This window comes from Quercus lobata, chromosome 8 (assembly GCF_001633185.2).
Source record: "Quercus lobata isolate SW786 chromosome 8, ValleyOak3.0 Primary Assembly, whole genome shotgun sequence".
Lineage (NCBI taxonomy): Eukaryota > Viridiplantae > Streptophyta > Magnoliopsida > Fagales > Fagaceae > Quercus > Quercus lobata.
The window spans coordinates 19922159-19934145 of record NC_044911.1 but is presented as its reverse complement, the minus strand read 5'-3'; the positions used below and the strand labels follow the sequence as shown (position 1 = coordinate 19934145).

The 11987-nt window shown below is 35.4% G+C and overlaps 1 protein-coding gene across 1 annotated transcript; it reads left to right on the top strand.

Annotated features, from left to right (window-relative positions):
* Positions 1–5028: 5028 nt before the first annotated feature.
* LOC115956560 (FBD-associated F-box protein At3g52670-like) lies at positions 5029–6996 on the top strand. Its single transcript, XM_031074898.1, has 3 exons — positions 5029–6087; positions 6199–6342; positions 6434–6996. Exons 1-3 carry the CDS (start codon positions 5230–5232, stop codon positions 6725–6727), a joined length of 1296 nt encoding a protein of 431 aa, XP_030930758.1. The 5' UTR covers positions 5029–5229; the 3' UTR covers positions 6728–6996.
* Positions 6997–11987: the final 4991 nt, after the last annotated feature.

The window sequence follows — 11987 nt, the reverse complement described above, 5'->3', positions numbered from 1 at the left end:
TGAGTGAATTATTGTGGCAGCTTTTCCTGGATATCTTCATGTTTATTTTCTCTACACTCTCTTTGATATTTGTTTGGAGTTTCCTTTTTTTTTTTGGATAATGGAGAGAACGTTTCTAAAGAAGAGTCTTTTTGGATCTACCTCTAGGTAGTAAAACATACGGACAACTAACCCACCCACAAGAACCAACATTCAGCTGCACACTTGTCCTCCAATCAACGTACTGCATGCACATGTTTGTAGATGGCTTGTGTGTGGAGTTGCCTTTTCATGTAGTTACACACATGGTAATGGAATCAAGAAATTAGAGTATAGTCCGCTGTATCATATTTGGAGACTCATTAATTAACCAGGTGCAAAATTCATTATGGAGTATCAAGAGTTTGGACTTTGGAATTTTGAAATATACTTTAGAGACTCAATGGTTCCTTGGAAAAGTATTTGGAAGTCTTAGATTCCCTCAAGTGTTGCCTTCTTTATTTGGACTGCTTCCTTAGGGAGAAGTTTAACAGCAGGGAATTTGAAGAGGAGAGATGTAAATTTGGTTAGTTGGTGTTCTGTGTGTAAGTAGTAAAGGGTGATGGTTGAGTAATTTGCTATTACATTGCCCATTTGCAATTGAGTTATGAATATGGTTTTTGGGTTATTCAGAGTTCATTGGGTGATGCCTAAGGATGTTGATTTACCAGTTTGCTGCCAAGGCCAGTTGGGAAGACATAGAAATAGCGTAATTTGGAAGGTCATTCCTCTTTGTGTAATGTGATGCATTTAGCATGAAAGAAATGCTAGAATATTTTAGGGATGTGAGCGGTTTATCTTAGAAGTGAAGATGCAATTCTTTTGAACTTTGTTTGAGTGGATGATGGCTACATTAGCATATCCCTTCTATAATTAATTAGAGATTATGGATCGTTGTAGTCTTAGAACCTAAATTTGTTATTCATTTAATATACCCCTTCCATTCTTCATGTTTTAGTTTTCTTTTCAATAAAATTTATTAATTATCAGGGAAAAATTTATTAATTTATTCATTTCATTTTTTAAAACAACAGAATTTCCCCTTCCTTCATCCTTTAACCCACTCAAGAAGCAACTGTGGTTCAGAAAATCCTAGGATTTTGTTAGATAGAGCTTCGAATTAGCTTTTGTAAGTTGCCATACTAGAAATTTGGTTGAGCCTAGATATAACCTCTCCATTGGATCATCATATGTGGTTGGGCCAAATTGAATTTGCAGAGCGTTGACAGATGCCTTCCAGCCAACAAACAATCCAGCAGTCTCGGCATCCAGAAACCACACCAATGCTTCCTTATTATCCATGTGATATGATGGCATCAGGACCATTTGATGCTCAGGCGTATTACAATAAAAGAACTGATTAGCCTTGTGAATCTAGCAGGCTGGATCATCTCCTTGGAATCTGGGGAATTCAAATTTCAAGGGCTTGATTTGGCTAACCAATGCAGAATCTATTGCTATTGAATTGCTAGGAACGTGGTAGCTTTGAGGCCCTGATTGCTTCCTTCTTTCTTCTGATTCAACCATTTTTTGCATTAACAAATTAACAAACTGTAGCTGTTTATGAATTTCTTGTAACGCTTGATCGTGGCGATCAGTGATCTTGGTTAAGGTTGTTACCTTTTCATTGTTTTGGGAAGTTGATCAAGTTTCTGTCATCGTGAGAGTGATAGGATAGAACTGCTTTGATACCAAAGGGAATTAGATTTTTCTTAGTGTAGTGTTTGCTGTTTAGGTGATACTTGGAGTAGGTTGCTTCAAGGGAACCTGGCCTCCTAAAAGAAAAGAGAGTTTAGAGAAGGAAGAAGAGTTTAGAACTTGGAAAGAATCTTATTACTTCAATGAATATCCCATAAAATCTGTCCTAGTCCTCTAAACAAGCTATTCGATCTTCTAACTACCTGATAGTTGGTAGCTAGTGTAAACTAAGTCCTAATTAACAACATGCTGTATAGTTGTTCAGCACATGGTTAATTATAGAGCTAGTTAGCTGCATTAGAGTCAAGTACTTCAAAAATGTCCACCAATTAAAGCAAGAATAAGCTTGAGTACAAGTAAGCTAACAAAGACTAGAGTAAGCTAATTACAAGTATCAATACAATGCATTTCCTCCATATTCCAAACAATACGACAGCTTCTCTCTCAATCTCCAATCTCTCTATAATAAATGGAACTATGACATACTCAATATTGGGATCCTGTGATTCGGAAACCTATTCTTCCTAGAGATATGGTGGTACTGTTTAAGTGTTTGTTTCAAAATTTTTCCTCATAGTTTATGAATTTTTTCAACTATGTTCTGTCTTCTGGGTTGCTTTGGGCTTCAACCCTCGAGGAGGACCTTTGTAATCAAAATTCTGTCATTTAAGCTATGATAAAGCACGTGTAGAAAATATCATGGTTAGTTTTTTAGGTTCTGTTATATTACTAGCATTGGCATTTGGCTTTTCAAAATCAGATTTAGCCAAAATTTTACTAAACTCACCCAAAAGTGTCATGCATCAGGCACCATAAATTGTCAAAAAAAAAAAAAAAAAAAAAACAATGAAGAGTCAACATTTATTGAGTACATATTCACTCAATATATCAAAAAATAATATTTTTTATTCCTTTTCTCATATCTTTTTCTTTGTATATGACTATGAGTATTTAAGTAGAATAGTATTAGAGTATTGAGGCTGATGTAGTTGTCTATGAATAGCAAATCAGCTAAAGTAATAAAAAGTTGAATTTTTAAACAAAATTTGACTTAAAGTGCATAGCCTAATGTAAATGCTTAATTGTTAGCGCACTTATGGCTAGTAACAAATTTTGGTTAGATTAGATTCTCTGTTAGTTCAGTCAGTCAACTAAACAAAAATTCATATTAAAATTCAAGCAAGGAAAATATTTTACAAAATTGCAAATTCAATTATGGTTGAAAGATGTACATACACACACATATATAAGCAAATTTATGATAATTGCCCATTTATCATTTGGTTAAGATATCAATTGATTTTTTTGTGTATAGGGAATTCGAACTCATGTCCCTTATTCAAGAACAAAAAATTTACTAATTGAGCTTATTGTACCCTTAATTAAAATTAGAGAAAACCAAGAAATATAAAAAATAAATGTCACAATAATTTTATAAAACTTTTATTTTCAATTGTGTAGAGATTCTCACTTATACCATGAGTTACTTCAAAATCCCTAACACTCATTGTGATGAGATGACGAGCTTGATCAGGAACTTTTGGTGGGGCAGTGTAAGGATGAACGGAAAATGACATGGACTAATTGGGAAAAATTATGCACTCCTAAGGCTTGTGGGGGCATGAGTTTTAAACAACTAAAGCAATTTAATTTAGCAATGTTGCTAAATACTGGGAAAGATTCTTTGATGTATTGAGTTTTCAAGGCAAGATATTTTCCCAACTATGATTTTGCTCATGCTAGTTTGGGGAGTTACCCTTCTTATGCTTGGAGGAGCATTATGGCAGCTCAGAATGTGGTGAGAAGAGGTATCAGATGGCAGGGGGGCAATGGGCGCAGCATCCAGATTTGGAAAGATAAGTGGCTCCCTACACCCTCTACGCATAAGGTTATCTTTCCTCCATCATGTTTACCTTTGGAGGCTCGGGTTGAAGAACTAATAGACCAAGATAATGGGGTCTGGAAAAATGAATTAGTCCAATAATATTCCTTCCCCATGAAGCCGATGCTATATGTGGAATTGACTTAAGTGCTAACTTGCCAGTTGATAAGCATGTTTGAGCTCCGATGGCGAATGGCATTTTTAGTGTTTGAAGTGCTTACAAGATTGTTATTAAAATGGGCTCAGGGGATGAAGCAGGGGCTATGTCAGATGATAGGAACCTCTGGAAGTTTTGGAAATATCTATGGCAATTCAATGTCCCTCATAAAGTCCGACATTTCACTTGAAGAGCTTGCAAAGACATTCTGCCTACCAAAGAGAATCTAGTGAAAAGAAAGGTGCTAGTGGATAGTTTCTGTGAGGAGGGTCAAGTGGAGGTGGAATCATCAGGCCACCTATTCTGGGAATGTCCTAAAGCCCATGACATTTGGTCATTATCAAAATTTCATGAGAGTAATGGTCTGTCTTTCAATTCTTTCATGGACATGAAGTGGTATGTGGTTATGGAGGCTCAATGGGAATAAAGTTGGGTTGAGAAGGTAATCATGGTGGCTTGGGCAATACGGACAAATAGACATGAGAGCAAAAATGGGGGTGTGAAGAAAAACAGTCGGGCTTTACTTCAGTGATCTTTGGACTATCCATGGGAGTATCAAGCATGCTCTGACGTCCCAATTAAGCCAAAGACACCTGTAGTTTTGAACTAGATTCTTCCAACCTCTGATCATTACAAAATTAATGTGGATGGAGCCGTGTTCATGTCGCAAAAAATGGCTCGTGTGGGGTATTGATTTAGGGTGCTTAAGGCAGGTTAATTGGTGCTTGTAGTAAGAAGATTATGGCCCCTCTCGGTGCCATTGTGGCCAAAGCAAAAGCTTTTGAGGTTGGGCTTCAGTTTGCTAAAGACATGCTTATCCAGGACTTCATTCTTGAAGGTGATTCCCAAGTACTAGTAAATGCTTTGAAGGATTTGTCACCTCCACCATCATTTGTTGCTACTCTGGTGTATAGCTCTGTGGCAGATTCCCATGACTTTTGCCAAGTGGACTTCTCCCATGTTCGTCGACAAGGTAATAGGCCTGTTCATTTACTAGCAAAACATGCTCTAGGCATTGCTAATTTCTTTGTGTGAGGGTTGAAGAGAATTTTCATTTCATTGAATAAGCTCTTAACCTCAATTTACTTGTTGCTGTTCATTCTTAATAAAAGTTTTGCAGTCTTCCCATAAAAAATAATAATAAAAAAAAAAAAAGAAGAAAAATATCAATCAGAATTCACTTGTGAAAAATGTTGTGCGTAACAACTCTAAAAATCATTATAAAAAAGAAAAAGAAAAAAACTCCATGTTAGAAATAAAGTCTGATTGGGCAATGAAGTGTTTACTTGAAATGTGTAAAACTTGGAATATGTAACGTTTGGAATATGTAAAGACGTATTTCCATAATTGTGTTTATTATTGCAAGTTTATCTCTTAAAACTCAACAGGCATTCTAAGAGATATCAACTTAACATTACCAAACCCACCAATTTCCCAGCTACGCCCAAAGCTTGTGCTCAGCAACAAAATCTGAATGGCTAAATCAACCTCAAAACGCCAGAAACCAACAGTGATGGACAGGATCAGCTATCTATCAGACTCTCTCCTCTGCCATATCCTTTGGTTTCTAACAACCAAAGAGGCTGTTGTCACAAGCATTTTGTCGAGCAGGTGGAAGACACTCTGGACTCTTGTGCCAAAGCTCGACTTTGATAGCCACGAATTTGAACGGATATCTTCTTCAGATGAGGAGCAAAGTCTTAATGAAGATTACGGGAATAATAGGTACCGTTTTACGTTTACGCATATCGTGACCAGAGCGTGGGCTATTCGAAATCTCAATAATGCGAATCCCATCAAACACTTTCGCCTCCACTGGTATTCTAATGATTCTGACCCAATCCATGCCGAAACATGGGTCCGCGCCGCGCTTACGCCTGACTTGGAAGTGCTCGATCTCCTCAGCGGTTTTTCCCAACGTTTCAACTTCTCGTCTACTTTGTTAAATTATGCTAAATCATTAGTAGTTTTGAAATTAAAACGTATCGATGTTAATCTGCCTTCTTCTTCTTTCGGCTTCCCTAGTCTCAAGACTCTGCTTCTTCACAGTGTCTGGTATACAAAAGGCGACACTTTCTCTGAACTCCTCAGTTGCTGCCCGGTCCTCCAAAATTTGTATTTAGAAACCTATATCCCGAACTATGGTAACAATTTTAAAATCATTGTACCTACACTCGAAACATTACATTTAAGCTTATACTTCTATCTTCAAAGGGACTGCAGACTTGAGATAAATGCCCCAGCTCTCAAGTACCTTCATTTCAGAGCTCATATTATTGAAGACCGTCCGTTAAGAAACAAATCTCTTCATTTGGACCCATATTTCACTGAGGTAAATAAAATAATAATAAAAGTACCTTTATTTATTTATTTATTTTTTCATGTTCTATTATTAAATGGCTAAACACTTTTATATTGTTGTGATTATTATGTTGTTGTGCAGTGCCTTTGTTATGCTACTGAATTAGATCTTCCCATGTTTCATAATTTGGCTTTCTTATACTTTAAAGCTGGTGCTTGTTTGTGGCATGTGCTCCCACACTTGCTTCATCGGGCTCCTAATCTTGCAGTACTTGTCTTTGAGAAGGTGTGCTATGCTATGCTCAAATGATGAAATGTCTTTTTTTCTCAAATAATCCTGAATTAATCTAAATAACTACTTTATCTTCTGTTGTTAGGAATACGATGAATCTTACGTTTGCGAGGAGGAAGAGACTTCCATCATAAAAAGGATGTTCAATGAGGTCGTTCCTATATGTATATCATCGCACCTCAAGACATTTCATTTTATAGGATTTAAAGGGTTAACGTATGAGCTGGAATTTGTTGGACATATCCTTAAGACGGCAAGATTCTTAAAGACGATGACAATAACTCCTGCTTATATAGATTCAGACGAGAAATTTCGCATTCTCAAGGAGTTATTGATGTTGCCAAGGGAATCCAGGACTTGTCAGATTGCATTTGGCTGAAGTTTATTTCGTTATGATTTCTCTCTCAGTTACTAAATCCCCGTATTGGCTTACATTTGAATCAAAACAGGTAAAAGTAGGAAAAATAAATCCAACAAGTCTGATTTATTGTGCTTTTAAGTAGTGATGTTGCTTGTTCTTTTAACTCATTCCCAAGTCTTGGGAAATGTTGTCAACCTTTCTATTTTAGTTGGGACGATATGACAGAGGTGCTGATGTTAAAATCAAAATATCTTGTTAGTGAATTATTTTGTGGCAGCTTTCCTGGATGTCTTCGTGTTTATTTTCTCTACACTCTCTTTGATTTTATTAAGAATTTACTTTTTTTTGTGTGTGGATAATTTAGACAACTTTTTTAAAGAAGGATCTTTTGGATTTACTTTTAGGTAGTAAAACATACAAGCAACTAACCCCACCCACAAGAACCAACAGTCAGCTGCACACTTGACCCTCAATCAACAAACCAAATGCACGCGTTTGCAAGTGGAGTTTCCTTTTCATGTTGTTATTGTGGAATCAAGAATTTAGAGTATAGTCCACTGTATCATATTTGGAGACTCATTAATTAACGAAATGCAAAATTCATTATTGAGTATCAAAGAGTTTGGACTTGGAATTTTGAAATATACTTTGTAGTCTTGTAGACTCAATGGTTCCTTGGAAAAGTATTTGGAAGCCTAAGATTTCTTCAAGGGGTGCCTTCTTTATTTGGATTGCTTCCTTAGTGAGAATTTTAAGTAGTGTTTTATAGTATATAGTATATGATAATTAAATCAAACGTGATAGGATTACATATTAACGATAATTTTTTTTTTTTTTGAGAAGAAATGCTAATGATAACTGTGTAAATCATTTATATATTTTTTATAATCTAAAGTCTAAACAATAGAATTAGAGTACCACTTAAACTTGTTTATAATATGTATTGTATCTCAGGTAAACTTGTTGATAAGAACGAAAAGAATCAAGAATTTACGTTAATTACAGATGCCATATTCTATTGGTAGTCTTTTGTTTTGTAAAACTTGTAACTTGAAAAACTTATTGGCTATTGCACGACAAGACTTATTCAACGATAAGAAGAAATGATAAGAACTACTATTACTCCTATATAAAAAAATAAAAAAAATAGTAATATTATTATTATAAAATTAAAAATTACTTATCAAAAAATTGATATGTGGTAAAATTTTGATGGCAAGACAATTAGATTTCAATTGGGAATTCCAAACCCCATTATTATTTTCCCAGCTTGTGCAGTGCTCAAAAAAAAAAAAAAAAAAAAAAAAATTCTGAATGGCTAAATCAACCTGAAAACGCCAGAAACCAACAGTGGTCGAAGATAGGATCAGCAATCTACCAGGCTCTCTCCTCTGCCATATCCTCTCCTTTCTCACAACCAAAGAGGCTGTTCTCACAAGCATTTTGTCGAGCAGCTGGAAGACACTCTGGACTCCCGTCCCAAAGCTCGACTTTGACAGCATCGAACTTGAAGAGCAAAGTCCTAATCAACAACACAATCAAGATCAGTTGAATAGGCACAGTTTTACGTTTACGCATATTGTGTCCAGGGTCTGGGCTATTCGCAATCTCAATAATGCGAATCCCTTCAAACACTTTCGCCTCCACCGGTGTCCTGATTCTGACCCAGTCCATGTCGAAACATGGGTCTGCACCGCTCTTACGCCTGACTTGGAAGAGCTCGACCTCCTCATTCGTCCACCAAAACCTTTCAATCTCCCCTCTACCTTGTTTAATTATGCTAAATCATTACAAGTTTCGAAATTAAAGGGTAAAATTGTTATTAATACTTCTTCCCTCATGGGGTTCCAATGTCTCAAGACTCTGCTTCTTGAAAATGTCAGCTGCCCGGTACTCCAAAACATGTCTTTACAAACAACTAAGTGGGACAACAATGACACTTCTAAAATCATTGTACCTACACTCAAAAGGTTACGTTTATCACGTTTCACTCTTCATAAGTACGACAAACTTAAGATAAATGCCCCAGCTCTCGAGTACCTTCATTTCAGAGTTATGTGATTGAACAAATTTAGTTGAAGCGGACGTTGGGGTTGACTTTGATGAGTCTGAAGATTATGGAAATAGGGGTTAGTGACTTTATCAAAGCACTCTCTAAAGTCAAATCCCTTCATTGGGACCCATATTTAATTAGGTAAAGCACTTTTTTTTTTTTTGGTTTCATTTTCTATTATTATAAATGGCTAAACACTTCTTCTTGGACAAGCAATAATATTGTTGTAGTGCAATGCCCCCATAATGCTACTGGATCTATTGATTCTAATCTTCCATGTTCCATAATTTGGCTTTCTTAAACTTTCATGTTAATTCTTGTCGGTGGCATTTGCTCCCACACTTTGCGGTACTAGTCTTTCATAAGATATGTTATGCTCAAATGATGAAATGTTTGTTTTTTTTTTGAATGATCAAAGTAACTACGGTATCTTCTGTTGTCAGGAAAACAAGTTTCGTAATTATTTTCAGGAAGATGTTAACGTCATTGAAAGGGGAAAAATCTCTCATGTGCCAGGCGCATGAGATACCAGCTCCATTGGAAGGATCTTCTTTGACGACATTCCTCTATGTATATCATTGGAAGACATTTCATTTTGTAGGACTTAAAGGGTTCATGTATGAGCTAGAATTTGTTGGACTTATCCTTAAGTTGGCTAGATTCTTACAGATGATGACAGTCTTCTGCTGATATAGATTCAGAGGATAAGTTTCATGTTCTCAAGTAGTTATTGATGCTCCCAAGGGAATCCAGGACTTGTCAAATTGCTTTTAGCTTAAGTATATTTTGTTATGATTTCTCTCTCAGTTACTAAAGGTAAAAAGTAGGAAAAATAAATCCAAAAAGTCTAATTTATTGTGCTTTTAAGTAGTGGTGTTGCCTTGATCTTTTTAGGGATGTGAGGGGTCTATCTTAGAATTGAAGATGCAGTTCTTTCAAACTTTGTTTGAGTGGATGATGTGATGTACAACACAATTTAGTGCCCGTTTGGTTCCACATTTTCAGCTCAAAAAGCGCTTTTTGAAAAAAGCCAGTCCTAAATTTGCGTTTGGTTAAGCCCAAAACGCAACTTTTATCAAAAAGTTGCATTTTGGGCATAGAGCAAAAACGCGGACAAACGCGAAAAATTTTATGGACCTCTGAGGGTCCATAAATGAAAACGCGCAGTGCGCGTTTTGGATGGTTACCGTTGCTACGGTAGAATTACGGAAATACCCATTCAATTAGAACATCAACTCTTTCGGAAACAGTAGATCAAGAATAGAAAAAAAAAAAAATAGAACAGCTCTTTCGGAAGCAGCAGATCAAGAACAGAAAAAAAGAAAAAAAAATTTAGAACAACTCTTTCGGAAACAGCAGATCAAGAACAGAAAAAAAAAAAAAAATTAGAGCAACAACTCTTTCGGATCAACAGCAGATCAACAACAACAACAAGAAAATTAGAACAACAGCAGATCAAGACCCTCTGGCGGATCAAAAAGACTGACGAAAAAAAAAGGGGAGGGAGAGATTTACCGACCATCCAATCTTCCCGATCATCCAATCTTCCCGATGATCCAAGAACAAGAAAAAAAAATAGAAAAAGAAGAAGGAGAGCTGGTTCCTTCATTCGTTTTGAAGTGCTAAGAGAACAAAAAAAAAAAAAAAAAAAAGAAGAAGGAGAGCGACTGTTCTGGCCTGAAGTGCTAAGAGGAAAAAAAAAAAAAAAAAAAAAAAAGAAGAAAGAGAGCGACTGTTCTGGACTGAAGTGCTTAAGAGGAAAAAAAAAAGATGAAAGAGCTGTGGAATGAATGTTCTGGATAGTGCTGGTGTGGTAGGAATAAAAGAGGAATGAAGGAAAAAACAAAAGAAAAGAGTGTGGGTACGTGGGTGGAGGAGAAAAAAAGAGGGGAAAAAAAAAAAAAAGAAGGGAAGGAGAGCCCGTGTGTGTGTGTGTGTGTGTGTGTGTGTGTGTGTGTGTGTGTGGGGAGAGAAAAAAAATTATATCACAATATTTTTACAATAAATTTTAAGGTAGGTTATTATTAGCTAATATTGGTGAGAAAAAAATAATTTTTTTAGAAAGAGAAAAAAATAATTTTAATAGTATGTTAAAATTAAAATTAGTATCAATTTTTATCACAATATTTTCACAATACTTTCATAATAAATCTTAAGTGGTAGGTTATTATTAGCTAATATTGGTGAGAAAAAAATATTTTTTTTAGAAAGAGAAAAATTAATTTAAGTATGATGAAATAATTGATTTAAGTATGAAACAAACTCACATAAAAAAAAAAAGTATGAAATAAATTCCCTTATATATACATTGTCCTTTTTGGTCATTTACCCCTCAAAAAGCCACTTTTAACAGTTTTTACCAAACACTCAGTTTTTTCATTATGCACTTTTTAACAGCTTTTACCAAACACTCAGCTTTTTGAAACTCTACTTTTTCATTATGCACTTTTACAAAACTCCACTTTTTCATTATGCACTTTTTCAAAAAGCTGAACCAAACTCACCCTTACTATTTAATTATTGTAATTTATTATTTTTGGTATTTTTATGTAAAAAACGTTATTTTAGATTTAGGTGATTTATTTCCTTGTTTTTAGGTGCATTTAATGATTTTTAGGTCAAATTTGATTCCTGATATGGTAAGGTATCAATTAGGAGTTATTTTAGAATATATTTTCTTGTTTTGTCAAGTTTTATGTAGCCCTTAAATTAGCCCCTAAATCTGTAAACGTTTTTCAGAGGAATTATTGAATAAAAATTAGAAAAAATGTGAGGTTTTGCTCTTCTTTTGGTTCTTCAAGAACTGTGAACTTATCAAAGATTCTTCCTTGTGGCGTTCAAACTTTATACCTTTGGTTCATGATTCAATTTTAATCATTGGGTCAAGGTGTTATACTTATACCTTTGGTTTGCGTTTCGATTATAATCGTTGGATCAGGATTTCTATCAAAAATCTGAATTTTAGCTTTCTTGGGTAAGTATTCTAATATTTTTGTTGGGTCTCAAAACATGTCAATTGAAATTCGCATCATGATGGGTACAGGACCATATCCCATCTATAATTAAGTACAAGTATCAATACAATGCAGCAACAACTCCACTCATGCTGCAGTGATACAGCGGCAGCTATGTTACAGCCGCACAGTAACTCAAATAGCTCAGATAATGCCAGACAGCAGGTAGCAGATTATGCAGCAATGCAACCAGCAAACAGGTTAAAGCAGC

Coding starts and splice junctions, on each gene's coding strand:
- LOC115956560 (XM_031074898.1), top strand. CDS start 5,230: ATGGCTAAATCAACCTCAAAACGCCAGAAACCAACAGTGATGGACAGG. Junction 6,088..6,198: donor TGGACCCATATTTCACTGAG/GTAAATAAAATA, acceptor GTTGTTGTGCAG/TGCCTTTGTTATGCTACTGA. Junction 6,343..6,433: donor CAGTACTTGTCTTTGAGAAG/GTGTGCTATGCT, acceptor TTCTGTTGTTAG/GAATACGATGAATCTTACGT.